At 41.3% G+C, this 14,736-nt stretch overlaps 2 protein-coding genes across 3 annotated transcripts in view; one reads left to right on the forward strand and one right to left on the reverse strand.

The window, feature by feature from the left end:
* Window positions 1–2,554: 2,554 nt before the first annotated feature.
* Window positions 2,555–11,222, reverse strand: pex2 (peroxisomal biogenesis factor 2). Of its 2 annotated transcripts, none has more exons than XM_023266233.3 (2): window positions 11,141–11,222; window positions 2,555–4,198 (listed from the first exon to the last, which is right to left on the reverse strand). In XM_023266233.3, exons 1-2 carry the CDS (start codon window positions 11,142–11,144, stop codon window positions 3,213–3,215), a joined length of 990 nt encoding a protein of 329 aa, XP_023122001.1. In that variant the 5' UTR covers window positions 11,145–11,222; the 3' UTR covers window positions 2,555–3,212. The 2 variants fall into 2 exon arrangements, with proteins under 2 accessions (XP_023122001.1, XP_023122000.1); XM_023266232.3 differs by having other exon boundaries at window positions 2,555–4,201.
* Window positions 11,223–11,361: 139 nt separating this feature from the next.
* The window catches only part of LOC111565924 (myosin-9), a 91,987-nt gene continuing 88,612 nt past the window's right edge, over window positions 11,362–14,736 (forward strand). The window contains exon 1 of the mRNA XM_055006908.1: window positions 11,362–11,891. Coding sequence (XP_054862883.1) covers window positions 11,655–11,891 — 237 coding nt within the window. The 5' untranslated portion in view covers window positions 11,362–11,654. The remainder of the gene's footprint in view (window positions 11,892–14,736) is intronic.

Here is a 14,736-nt window from a genome sequence, read left to right on the forward strand (position 1 = left end):
TTACTTCCTTATTTTAGGTGTGATTGATTGTCCCCCTGACCTGTTAGACTGAAGAGGTGGTTAAGAAGAAGAGGCAGACTAAGATAATTGGGCCCGGTGGTATCCAAAGCCCGGCAGGTGTTGAAAGAACTCTCATAATACAGGTACCTGCAGCGGCTGCAGCCCTGAACTTCAGCACACCTAGGATTTCACTACCTTGGAGGAATTTTGGTGTTTTATGTTTGGCATGTCTTATATTGAATAGATGAAATATGAGATACTTGTAACTCCTATTGACGTATTGGACATGCCACAAGAAAAAAAAATACACAGGTGTCAAAACTCCTCTGAGGTGTCAACAAATAAATGGTGCATTTTTGTTTCATCTTTTCTTGGCATGAAAATAATGTCATTCGCTCTTTGAAAGTGATGTCAGTTGTTGGAAATATCTCCCCAATACAAGAGGGATGTAATTCCCTTACCTGTTGAAAAGTAGGTAAAAGCTTACACCATTAGCACAAGGATGAGAGATGGAATTTTGTTGAAGTGAAAAAGCACAGGTGTTTTTACTGTTTAATTTCATTAGTCATTCATGGAGCTTTCAGAGTCCTTCTAGCCATTTCAAATGAAGAGGTAAAAGCCAGGCATAAGCTTAAATGATAACATTCTTTCTCAGAAAAAAATATGCATGTACTATCCTTATTATTATCTGCGAGCCAAGGGCTCTGTTCCAATTAAAGAATACCACAGATGGACCATTCAACAAGCATGCACACAAACGAACCTACAATAGGTACAGTAAAGTACCCAGTATTACAGAGCCAAGAGAAGAGCTTTTTTACTTTAAAAACTATTTAATCAGGAAAATCAACGCCTCACATCAAAGAAATGGAGATGAGGGACAGGCGGATAAAGAGGCTCATCAAAGAAGGAGATCTTGTTAGGGATTCAACGCCCTAATTCCCTTTCTCTTAAAACCATCGTCAGAGGGGGCACAGGGCCAATTTGCTCCCTAAATGGCTGCGTGTGAATGTGCAGATTGCTTTGCATAGCCGCTGGGAATCTGGGCTTCTTCTTCTTTTTCTTCTCCACACGGAGCCTGTGAATTAGAAAAGATCCAAAGACAGATAGGCTTAACTGAGCCCTAGCTACCTTCCTTAAGTCCAGAGCCCTGTTCCAACTTCCAACTAATTCAATCCATGGCCTAACTCAATTAATAGACTTTAATGCAATGTTTCTTCTTTATCTTTCCTCTTTCCTGGGGATTGGGGACTTCAATTAGAGTTGCCGAGTAATATCAGCAAAAAGGTTTGGATTGTAAGTCCGTCTGAATGTTAAGACAATGACATGTCCCAGTGGCATTAAGGTTGATCATATATGCATCCTTAATCTCAAACATCTCCTTAATCTCACTTTCTGGGACTTGCTTCACATTAATGTAATGTAGTGCATTAAATATTGACAACCAGTCTTTCCTGTCTCTGGCTTTATATGCATTAGTGTAGGATTCATTAGTCAAAATGTCCTTGATGTGAAAGAGGACCTCCATGCATCCACGTGATGAGCCTTTTGTTTTTACATAATATCAAAGCAATCTGTGATCTCGGATTGTAACCCCACCTTAAGGTATACATTTTGCTTTTAGTCCACCGAGAGCTACTTTAATGCTTCTATAGGTGCTTTAAAGAATACAATTCATTAATTTTGGCCTTGCATTACCACCAAGGACGTACACTCTACAGACCTGCAGAAGTTCTAGGAGAAATAAAGATCACATTGGTCAGTAGCATAAATAATTTAATATCAGCTCTGCCAGCACACATACCTAGTATTCTTCAGGGCATTCATGTACCTCATGAGGACAAATATTTCATGCTTTATCCTTCCTGGCCAACAGAAACATTAACCTCATCTCTCTGCAAACGTGTGTGCGTCCTTCTGAGCCGGTGGATCTGAGATCAGCTCCCCTGCAATAGGCTTTCTATCACGCCTGCAGTTCCGATTGATCGTCTCGGCAATCAGCAATTAAGCACTAGTGATCAGAGCGGGAGAGGGGAGGAAGGTGGGGGGAGGTGAGAGGGAGAGGTGGGAGGAAGTCCCCCGCCCCACACTCCTCTCGTCAGCCCAGGAAAGGCTTCAGTCAGCTGGGGTGAGTTTGGCCCGGGGCTGGGCTCACTGGTGGAGGTTAACTCCAGCATAAATAAGCATCTTTGGACTCATTACAGGGATTAGAGAGTAATTCGCCTGCGAGGAAGGAGACGACTGCCAGGGTTTTGGTACAGTTTACTACAGTCTTATAGGGGCGAGGGCCCTGGAGATTACAGAGGGAGAGAGATGGAAAGGCAGCAAAAGAGAGAAAGGCCAAGGGAAAAGAGAGGCTGGCTGTCAAGTGTGTATGTGTGTGTGAGTCAATCCAAGCCCCCGGCTGCCCCCTTGATCTTGAGCATGTTGGGGTGCTGTGAAAACGGATAATGGGAGTTAGAACGACCGGGCCTGTCTAGAGAGAAGTGTGCTGATTGTTATAACTTTCCCTCATCTCTCTCTCCTCCACTTAACTAAATAAACACCCAAGAGGTAGCACTCTATCAATTTTAATGATGTTGAAATACAATTTAGGCACAAAATACACAACAAATGTTAATTTGGCCATGATGAGAAGCATCAGAAATCCCTCCCATATTTATTCAGCTGACTTTCTGCATTTTTCATCAGAACAAATATTCCCATTTCAACAAACACACACGCACGCATGCACGCACGCACACACACACATGCCAACACAGAGCCAATTTGGAGCATAAATCAACACGCTCACTCATCAAATATATGCTCTCTCTGGTTCTCTGTAGTCTGTCCAGTGCACCAAAGACAAATAGTTCTGTCCAAAGTCCAGCCAGAAAAGCAGAAGGGGCAGAAGACTGTCAATATATGTGCACATACATTAAACATAGCAGCCTGATGTGTGTTCAGAACAGACACAGACATCATAAAGATAAGCCTAGTCATGAACTCATACATGACTCAATGTTTCAAAAAAGATGGGCTGCTCAAAGAACTGGACTGTTAAACTTAATGTTTTAATATATCCCTATATTGTGACACATGTTAAATATATACTGGATGTTCATCAAAATAGAGCAAACTGTAAGATACATTTACATAATGTCATTGGTGTTTTCCCAGAAATTTCACACTAAATTTATGACAGTTCCACCATTGGCAGGATGTGATCTTCACATGCCGATCATCTCCACTTCCATCTTCACCAGCTCAGGCTGTCCTGCTTCAGCACCACATTTGGGACAAGTCAGGTAAGCATCTGCGATACTGTGGCTTTTAATGCAGTAGTAGCAGAAAACGTGCTGGCAGCCCACAGCATGAGGAATCGTTGGCCACTCTCCACATATTCCACACTCTTTCCACACCCCTTGCCCTTGCCCTGTTCCCTTCCCATCAGTACTTTCTGCCCCAAACACAAGTGAAGACATCGTTGCCTTCATTTTCCTCGTATTGATCATTGGTAACAGGAAGATGAGGAACTCTGCAAAGCCGTGCCACAACAGTTCCCGGTTCATGTATTGGTAGGTTACATCTCGGACCACATCGGGCTTACTGAAAACCGCCTGAGCTCCTGTGATCCTTTCAGCTAGGACAGGATGTCGACCATTTCTCAGGAACACAAGGAAGTTGAGGAGACTTGCGAACTTGATGATACTAGAAACAAGAGTCAGGGCATTGCGGAGACCCTGCTGGAGCAAACCAACATCTCTTTCAGGAGCAGGTCCTTGTGAGCTCAAACCTAAGAACGGCAGCAGCTTGTGGGAACGCTCCTGGAGCCATTGGGGACCTACAGTGAGCACGGCCAGACCTAACTTCTGCCTGGGAGACAGAGGCCTGTAACGGGGAGACAAGGAAAATGTGCTGTGATAACGCAGGCTCAGTAAAGACTGGCCCACGGTGGCGCTGCTAGAATACAGTGTGAACCTCCAGAGGAGCAGATGAAGCAGAGCCCTCAGTTCAGGCTCCAGGGGGGTTAGCATGCCCGGGCGGCAGTTGTGGAAGCACTGGGAGAACTGGTTCCACACCAGCTGCTCCAGGGCTGAGTCCAGCTCCAGGGCATCCAGCTGGCTGATGCGCAATACTGGTGTCTGTGGGTCGACATCGGGTTCCGGACCAAAACTTCCCACTGTCCGTTTTTGGTTGTTCTCGCTTTTCAGACCTGCTGGAAAAAACCCAACAAGGATACATACACATTAAATAAGTTTTTTTTAGGAATTAATCTTTTTTTTTTTACAGCCTGAACTGTATATATTTTTTGCCATTGTTTCTAGATATTATTTAAATCTATGCACCAAATTTACTATTGACAGACCAAACTTCATTGTGCTAAACTGTACAACCATACAAATGATTCAATATGTTTTAAATAACAAATGGGTGAGTAGAAAAAAAACTCCAAAGAAGGCCCAAACTGCAAAAACAAGATCCATGTTGTTTAGGAAAAAGGATTTTCCTTAAAACTGCCAATAACTAATAAATGTCTCATGACTCTACATTATTAAATATCTTATTAATATATAGGCAGCACTATATTTGATCTGTTTAAGTCATGAACAAAATATATAGAGGCACCACTATTAAAATACAACTCGGCCGCTGGGAGGATTGAGGCCCTGGAGGTGCAGCCCATCCTGTTAGGAAGGTTATTTTTTCTTTATACATAGGAACGGAAATCACTTTTCACATGTAAAACCCGTCCTTAATGCAACTTTTGAGCTGTGCCATGCAGAGGAGCAGGGGGTCTTAGACTGCTTTCTCCAGTGTATAAACACACAATCCTACACATACACACACACACACACACACACACACACACACACACACACGCACATACACACCTAGGAGGCGAAGCCCAGGGGCTCTTGGTGCCTGCTCCCTCTGGAGATAGGGGGTGTGTGTACAAATCACATCACTAGGGATTAGGCTAACGGCACAGTCTATGGTACACCATAAACATCTGCCAAATGTGGAACAATTTTCCTCCCCTAGAGTCGACTCCATATGGGAGCTCACCATTGTGACGTCTGGGCTATTTTGTGCTGCATACGTTTCCAAAGTGCTCACAGTTCTCCAGCTTTATCTGCCCTTTCCTCAAATGAAATGCTTAAGAAGTGGAGGACTAACTAACACAGAGAGAGACAGAGCAGGAAGGCCACAGAGAGAGAGAGACAGTGAGGCCTTTTTTTGACAGTGGCTTTTGTGTCTCGCCGAACAGGATTTGTCACGAGGCTTTAAAAGAGATTTCAGCTGGGTAAATATGGCAGCTTTGACAGAAAGAGACAGAAATGATGGTCACTATAGACGTTTCTCGAGGAAGTTAAAAAAAAAAAATAAATAAATAAATAAAAATTTAACATGCACTGGCAATGCTTGGGTTTATTGTGGTGCACAGGACCATCTGTGTATTCAAGATGTTTCAATAGAGCCAGGATACATCATCCAACTAAGTTAGAATTAGCAAATGAATGAAAAAAGAGTGAATTCACGCTGAAGTAAGCAGGTATGACAAATTCATTGAGCTGCATTTGAAATGCTGCCATGTTTAGTGACTAGAACCTCGCCTGCGACGGGAGTAGAGTTTGGATTAAAAAAGAAAAAAGAGAGTTAGTCTGAATGTGTATGCTAACCAATAAACAGGCTCTATTTGTTTAGCTTAATCTGAAAGTTTTTCCTTGATGGGAGAAAATGTGCAGATTATGTCCCTGTGAATGTGTGTGTGTGTGACTCTGTATGTATGGCAAGGACAGCCTTGATCTATGCAGAGCTCTAATACTGCGCACAGCTAATCTATCAGTCCACAGTTACACACACAGACGTGCACACACACCGCCAGGTGGTGGAAATCCCCGTCACAGCAGCAGCCCTCTCGGGAGAGTAAACCCGGCCGGGTCCAATAGTCTTTTCAAAGCCTTTTATCGAGCAGTTTACAAGTTATGAATGAATATGTTTTATTTGGGGAAACACGGTATTGACAACCACCTATCAATAGTAATGTGACTATTGTCAAGGGTCTGTCAATATTAATGTAATTATGATGTAGAGGGATCAGAGGGATGCTGGAGTCGGGGGCCAAGTAACATCTCCTGCCCACTGCCATATCAATAGCTGGGATTGCTATTGACAGCTTCCCTTCAGACTTGCAGCACTTGCCAAATATATAACAAGCAGACACTTCAGTCAATGCTGGGCTGCCTATAAAAATTAAGCATTTGAATTTACAGGGCTTTTACTGTGGACAGCTGGAAATCCATGTTCCTTATGTAATAGTCAAAAGTCACAGTCAATGCCAGTGTTTACAGAGTAATGACACGGTGTGTGTTGGAGGACAGAAAGTGGAGCATTTGCACACAAAAAGTATACAGAGATACAAGCAGAGAGACTCTTTCTCTGATGTATTCACACACATTCGCCCAGCTGATGTGAAATATTGACTTGATAATTCTCTTGTGGGTCAGCCAACCAACCGACCGAGAGACAAAATGCCCTCTTTTGAAGAGTTGGTGGCTGACAACCAACAGAGTCAGAAGGCATGTTAGAAGAGTTCAGCGAAAATCAACAGAAAATCACCTGAAAATTCTGAGGTATTGCTGATCTATCAGAGCGGTATAAAATACTTTAAAAACATATTCCTGGGAATGTTAAAGGGTATTTTGATTCAGGTCAGATGAGAGTTTTTCTCTCCCCTTGTTCCCTTAGCTTGTGCATCTTGTTCAGACAAAGATAGCACACTGACTCAAGGCTGACTGCAATAGCTTACAGACAACAACAACAACAATATCCAATCTAACAGGGAACACGCTGCAACATTGCTTCAAGGCAAAAGGGGCCATGACCAGTGTGAGGAAGGAGAGACGAGGCAACAAAAGCATACAGAGCATAAGTCTGAAGCCTGGAAGCTGCACTGGGTCCTCTGAAAATTAGACAACAGGCTGTAATGACAGCTACCAAACAGAAAGATGGAAAGACAAAGAGGCAGACCAAGAAAACAGACACGTCAGACAACGTGTCATAAAACCGCAGCTGCTCACACCGAGCTGCTGTCTACCGATACAGTGAAGGAAAAAACTGGGTGAAAAGATGGCTAAGGAGAAAAAATGAGGGCGGGTAAAACAGTTAAGCTCAAACCTCTCCGTAGGAGCTGACCTTGAGACTGAACGGTCACAATAAAAGAGGAGGGAACATTCCTGAAGCATACACAGCTCAGCCACACTGAGGTGAGGGCATCCAGGGAATAGCCTATAGACAGAGGAAGGCTATGCTTTCTTTTTGACCTTGGCTTTGGTGTCTAGGGAGGGGGTGATGGTGTTTAGGGCAGGGGACTAAAGACTGGGGGATGCTGGGAAGACAGAGTGTCTCCGGGGGATTGGATTTTGCTTTTTCTGCAGCGGAGGTGCTGTGAAGCCACTCACAAGGCTATCACTGCATGCCAGTTGGAAACAGTGCGGCCAGAAGTCTCGATTTACCTCCTCATGTAGTGCAGCGCTCAAATTCCTAAGCACTTAGCTATGGTTGTTAGCATAATGTATTTGTTGAAATAATGCATAAATGTTCACTTGGCTTTCTGTGATACTTGTAGCGAGAAATAGGCTATGCATTGGCAAAGCACGCTGGATTACAACTTTACATTTTCTTCTCTCGCTCATGTAAATTAATTTGTGTAAAAGCTCTGGTGGATAAAACCTATTTCTCTGAGCACTCTAGCCTTGTTTTTTTTCTCGTTCCCGCGCCCTCACTTTATTGCCCTTCTTTCGCCAGGAACGAGTGCCGGCCTATTAGCCAAGGCTTGCTAATGTCCTCACTATGAAAACGGATGAGAATGTCAATTTTAGAACTTTTAAGAGAGTGATGTCATACAGCAGACCACAGGCATTACGGGGACACTAAGATTACCCAGGCGGTAACCAGACTAATTGTTATGAGTCTGTTTCATGAAAAATGAATGTGTGCAGATGCACAGAGGGGTCTTCAGGCTGTGTGTGTATGTGTGTGAATCACACACTAATGCTTTATCAAGGCTCTCCTCTTTCTCTAATCACCCAAGACTCCTCCGAGCCATGGGGTGAGAGCCAAGTTAATGCCTGAACACAAAAAAAAATACACATCAGTTAGAACAGCACATCTGACACACAAAAATGTGCTCTGCTTAATCTGGTTTGCTCAGAAGGTGAATTATTTAAAAGAATTAATTGATTTCATGAGTACGAAGGTTGAGTATGCTAAGGCTGTATGAGTAATAAGTACAAGGGTTTGCAGAAAACAACTTAAAAAGTCATGAAACATTTAAAGGGCAGAGAGGCACAATGAATGTGGAGGGAACAGCAGAGTAGCTAATAAGTGAGAGAACTGAAGTTGTGTCTTTCTTAGGAGTCAATGAGAGAGCAACTCATGCAAATAAAATATGTTATCCTGAGGAATATTTGATCAGCATATTTCTTAACCTCTCTTTATCCATGAAAAATGTAGGGATAATAAAAGAGAAAGCATAGTGTCTATTTTTTGAATCTGTGCAACAACTAAAATATGTGTGGGTGCAGAAAATGCGAAACTGAGGGGAAGCTACTCTTTGTCTCTTGCAAATCTATGAGAATGTGAAGGCTACTGCGGGATGAGCGATTAAAGAGTTTCCTGGTCAAACTCACAGTACAAAAGTGGTTTTTAAGCATTTCTCATTCATCTGAAATGGGAAGCTTAATGCTTTGATTTGTTTCAAAATTAGAAATAATGTGTTTGGCAATATTCACATTACATGCAGCAGACTTTGTATGTGCAAAGAAATTTGAAAATATGATAAATGTAATGTATTAATTACAATTAACTTAGTGTACTGGGTATCTGACAAATATGCTACATTGTCCATGTAAAATAATCACTAGTTTTGTGTATGGCAGTTTCTTTTGTTTATGCAGACCACTAGATTGTACTGTAGTACTGAATGTTATACAGTAAAATGCCTAATTTGTTGGTTGGAGCTTCTGACATTTTTTGCCGTATTACTTTAAATTAAATACTTTTTTCATTTGTCCACCCTTTTTCTTCAAGAAATAGTATGTAAAATTTAAAAAATGTCTTTGTAAAACTGTAGAACAAATTGTCTTCGGTGGGATTCTTTCCAAATATGACTGAAGAAAACTCCATCGCCTTTACCGTTTGCCTTTAGGTCTCACCAGCACTGGAGGAAAAAAGGAAATATAATTCAAGTATATGTAGTATAATCAAGTGTATATATGTATACACTACCGTTTAAAAGTTTGGGGTCACCCAGACAATTTCATGTTTTCCATGAAAATTCACATTTTTATTTATGTGCTAACAAAAATGCACAAGGGTTTTCTAATCATCAATTAGGCTTTCAACACCATTACCTAACATAATGTAGCATTAGAACACAGGAGTGATGGTTGCTGGAAATGTTCCTCTGTACCCCTATGGAGATATTCCATTGAAAATCAATTGTTTCCAGCTAGAATAGTCATTTACCACATTAACTAGACTGCATTTCTGACTGATTTAATGAGTAAACAGTAAGGATATTTCTAAGTGAACCCAAACTTTTGAATGGTAGTATGTATGTGTGTGTGTGTGTGTGTGTGTGTGTATACACCAGCAAGATTTTGTAGGTTGTTTGGAAAATAAAAAGAATATTTTAAAACATAATGAAAAAAACTGTAATTTGGAACCTTTTTATGTGGTGTGGTACTGATGGCAAACGCTTCTGAAATTGATAGAGGCAATACCTGTAAAACCCTTCAGGCAGACTACCTGTTTCTCGTCAACATCATCATTTTTGTAGCCGAAACACTTCCATGCAGCTTACGTTGCACTTCTTTATGAAACCAAATCTTCCTTTTTAATGCTTCATTCCTGTGCCTCACTCATTTTGCTGTGCAAGTGTGGAATCTGCATGTCAACACACTGTCTTGTAAACAAACAAACAAAAATGGAGCAAATCCAACAACACTTAAACGAAAGCGAGTTTTGTTCAATCGGACAGAATTATCTTCTAGATTTGTCATGGAAAGTGAGAACTGAGTCTAAGTCTAACTGTGCAAGTTTTCCTTTTGTATCAGGTTTCAAAAACATTGTAGCATGGTGTGTTTCAGTTATTGTGCATTACTTCACATCTCACTTCCTGCAATGTGACTACTTCACATGCGTACATCATAATGTTGATACTGTAACGATATATATTTTGCAGCCCTACTGGCCTTCATCTGGAAACTATATAAAATGACCTCATGACCCCACAGATTGATATCACAGGCCAATTTAAGTTCTGCGAATCCCTTAAAAACAAACTCATCAAACTAAGTGTTTAGTTCCAGAGGCATGCGCCCAATACTTCAATCTCATGCAATCAGCCGCTGCACATTCTCCTTATAATGGCATTGTCTACTTAATTTTTTAGCTCATGCCCATCAGTCTTTAACAACAACAAAACCCAAATCTGCTCCATTTTGATAATAAGGCAAGAGCATTATGTGATAATCACGGTGGGGATTAGGTTTTGGCAGAATGTGTGAGAGCAGTACAGTCAACGCCACTGGAAAAGAGAGATATAACTGAGAGACAGATAAGAGTAGAGGAGTGATGATATGGATGAGAGAAATGAAGTGAGGAGTCTCCTGAAAATCAATAAGATCAACTTTGCCTTGAATCTCAATGTGGAAGGTTTTGATCTCTGGCACTGATTATTTGGGGGAATAATGGACTTATATGCGGAGCTGCAGAACATACTCTTGAAGGAGCACACAGCCACAAGGTTGCAGTCCAAAATTTCACTTGATGTACACATGGACAATACTCATAATGAATACTAATTCACATTGGCTGATCGTTTGAACCGTATGCAGTATGCAATATATGCCTCGATAGACATCGATACTTGATTTGAAGGTAAATGCAAACATGCAGCAAAAGGGTTGAGACAGAAAACACACTGATCCAGACAGCAAAAAGGAGGTAATAACGTCAAAACGTGAGCCTTTATACTGGCTAAACAAAGCAGACGAGCCGCTTCTAAGCTTCCTGTGGAAATATCGAGGCGTGGGAGAAAATAATGCTGACTTACGTTTTCTAAACAACGCAATGAATATATATTTACCCATTTGTTTCCAGCTGAAAAGCGAACTCAACGTAAACCAGACCTTCCTGATACGACGAAAACAAGCCGTATTTCCGGGTTGTTCCGCTACAGCCCGCCTCTCGATGTAAACTCACCAATGGTGTATAAGAACGTCACGATTAGGAAGCCCGTGACCAAATTTAGCCAATCAAATCCCGCAGCGCCAAAGCGGGGAAACTGGAGGTGGAAGCGGCGGTCGGTTTGGGCAATAATTCATGTGCACTCCTCCGTTGTGGTAACGACACATAGCGACCAAACTGTTGGTGTAGCAACGGTAATTCACACAAAGTAACACAGATAATGTCTTACTTGTACTCGAAATGCCAGGCAGTTAACTTTTTTAGGTTGTTCTACAGCTGTCCAATAATGTAAACTAAGACTGCTCAAACATTTAACCAGAGTGACAGCCCGTGATTGTGAGTATCAGCTAATTAGCGTTTTAAGGCTACATGCAGTTCGTTTACATAAACAACGCAGGTGCTTTACTGGAGCCATGCCAGCGACGTGCACACAAGAGTCGGGGGAAAACTCGAAGGTGTCGACAGAGGGGGGTGATACTTTGAACCTGCCCTCACCTTCAGGACAAACAGAGCTGGAAGCAGCCGACCAAGGTCTTGGGATAGACGCAAACAACATTAAACACCTAATTAACGAGTTTAACAGACTTTACGAGCAGAGGCTGAAATGCCTTGAGGTGGACGCCGCCATGTCAAGGGAGGAACTCCAGCAGGTGAGCTCTTTGAAGAGATGTCACACAAGTAGATATGCGTGAGGTAGCGTGGCCGAGCGCTGGATTTAAGCTCCAGTCTCTCTGGAGGCGTGGGTTCGAATCCCAGCGCTGCCATTATGTCCTTTGTTAATCCAGATACAATGTAATCTTAATGTAGACATGCATTCATTTCCATTAATCTGAAAACACACCGTGTTTATCCACCCTGGTTGGTGTTGTATAATTGTTGCTGTGGCAATCTTGCTGTCTTAAGTCTACATTGTGTACCATTGCATTAATAGATAGGTATGCACAAGTGACAGTACATTGAAGTGTGTAAAGTGATTTACAGAAGACTTTTTTCCTAAATGTCGGCGATATTTATCTTAAAACATCACAAAGTGCATAAACAGTTTGCTGACGGAATCGCACATCCCCATTCTTATTTCCGTTGCTCATGAATTTCACATCTATTAAGCTAAAAACGGAAATGTCAGTAATAACAAACAGCTTAGATTAGGTTAACTTGACACTCAACAAAAAAAGAATTTAATAATTTTTCCCCATTTGACATTAACAGTTTGTTGCCCCCAGCGATTTGTAGGAGCCTTTCTTCTGAGTTTATGAAATGCCTGCAGCATCAAACAACTGCAGGATCCATATGAAAGTCTCTAAAGCAAAACAGTTGCTCACGTGGAACAGCGGCGCCTGTAGCTTAATTAAATAATTAGAAATCATCCTCAACATGGAGACATAATCACTTAATGCCCTGTCTGTCCTTGCATGACTGATGAATACTGTGTGGATATCATGGTTCTCTCTGTCAGTGGAGTAAGTATATGATGAAGAAGCCAGAATTGTCAGGCGTCCCATGTCTGAAAAGGGCTGTTGTAAGAAACTGCCTGAACATGAAGCATTTGTTTGAGTTATAATCACATCAAAACAGTCCTAAGTCTTAGATAATTTTTCCTAAATCACATCTGCTGTTTCTGTTAACAAAAAAGTAGGGGCAAGCAAGTCACATGTTTAATTAGACAATTAAAAAATATTGGCCTCCTACTAATACTGTATACTCTTGTACCTAAAATAACATTGGAATCAAGCTGTTCCTCGTTTTGCTGTGGTCACTGTAGCCCCCTGGTAACCCCTCTTGCATTCTGGAGTCAATAGCATGAAATATATATTTATATAAATAATTTGTAAGCACAGCATTCAGACCCAAAGTCTCTACTGGATGTGTAGTTTTTGGCTTACATCGGTTGTCATTAGGTTATCATCCATCCATTACAAATCAAAGAGCATCCTGTCCACCTTGACTTGAGCATCAGAAGATGACCTCTGTCTTGTCAGACAAATGACGAGAGGAAGCGCAGCGGTGCTTTCATAAAGCCGCAGCACTTGTAACAGGTGGCAAATTGCATTATGTTTCCATCTGAGCGGCAGAGATCAGGAACACAGATCCACACTCATATTTAAAAAAGAGAGGTTTCTAATCATCAGGATTGTCATGTGACATCATTTAGCTGCAGAATGTAGCCTGTGTGAGCTGGACTGTGCATCAAAGCAAAAATAACAAGGTTTCAGAGATGGGTTTCGGTCAGCCGGCCCCAGTCAAGGGCCTACCTAACAAGGTTATGTGTTTAGAACCCAGGAGCTCCATGTCCTAAAGGTTGATGTGGGCAGTTAATCATCAAGGTTGCCCATTGAATATACAGCGCCCATTCTTCCATGAACCCATTGTAGGCTTATAATGTTTCCTAAAATGTTAAAACACTTTAGCAGCCTGGCAATTAAATAATTCATATAAATATAAATATATATTCATTGTCTTTGGCTTTAGGGCAGGTATCACAAATAGCTGTTCAAAAGCTGAAAAATACTAAACTTAAAAATACAATGTCAACCCTAGAATGTTGCCTTAGATACTGTCACATTTGCCATCTTTGTAAAGTTACTTTCCCTGAAGCTATACATCAGTGTTTTGTTATGCGTCAGGGGACAGTATAAACTGCTTATTGACTTTTTGGCTGTAGGGGACAAATGCTTTTGAACGCAGATGTACAGGCGCTCCTGTAAGGCAATTTAATTCTAAAAAAAATTAGCACTCCTGTTTATCTGAGCTGCAATCATTGTATGTGTAGGCTATCTGGCTGACAGTACAATCCTTTAAAGGAAAAAAGTGCACAGTTTTGTTCTTTCTCTCTCTCGCTCTTTTTTTTTTTTTTACTGAGATGGAAAACTGACCCAAAAGACAGTTTTGAAGAACTGTGAGAATTTAATATATAATGTCTGTTGAGGAGCATGTTCAGGTGACTTTTTTTTTTAAACAATGAAATTTGAACTTTGAAATGCATTCTTTCGGAGACAAAGTAGCAACAGGGAATAAAATCTTTCTAAGTCTGCTCTAACCAACTCCCTACTCTTGTCTGCTCATGAAGTCTTCCTTTCTAATAACACAGCACGGAGGTCATCCATTGTGTATCTTAGGCAGGCTGCTGTGTGAAAACCAATAGCATCCGACCCTCTTGCATGGCATGTTCAACTTTATGGAGCAGCTTTGGAAAGTGTAACAGTGTTTTAAATGTCAAAACTAATTTCATACCCCCATGAAGGGGGATATCTAAAGCGTGTCAGTGATTTAGACAAGAAATTTAAACAGTGATTTTTTTTTTTTTTATTACAGTGCCATATGAGCAACAAGTCTGTTCTTACAATGGCAGTGTTATTTAACTTAAATCGAGCAAGTGTAAATTTTAACACGACAGACAGTGGTTGGTATTAGCTGTTGTCGATGTTATCATCACTCAGGCTCCCTTAAAGGCTCTTGTGTTGTAGGGCCTACTCCAAATGTTAAAAATGGATAGAC

This window comes from Amphiprion ocellaris, chromosome 22, assembly GCF_022539595.1.
Source record: "Amphiprion ocellaris isolate individual 3 ecotype Okinawa chromosome 22, ASM2253959v1, whole genome shotgun sequence".
NCBI lineage: Eukaryota > Metazoa > Chordata > Actinopteri > Pomacentridae > Amphiprion > Amphiprion ocellaris.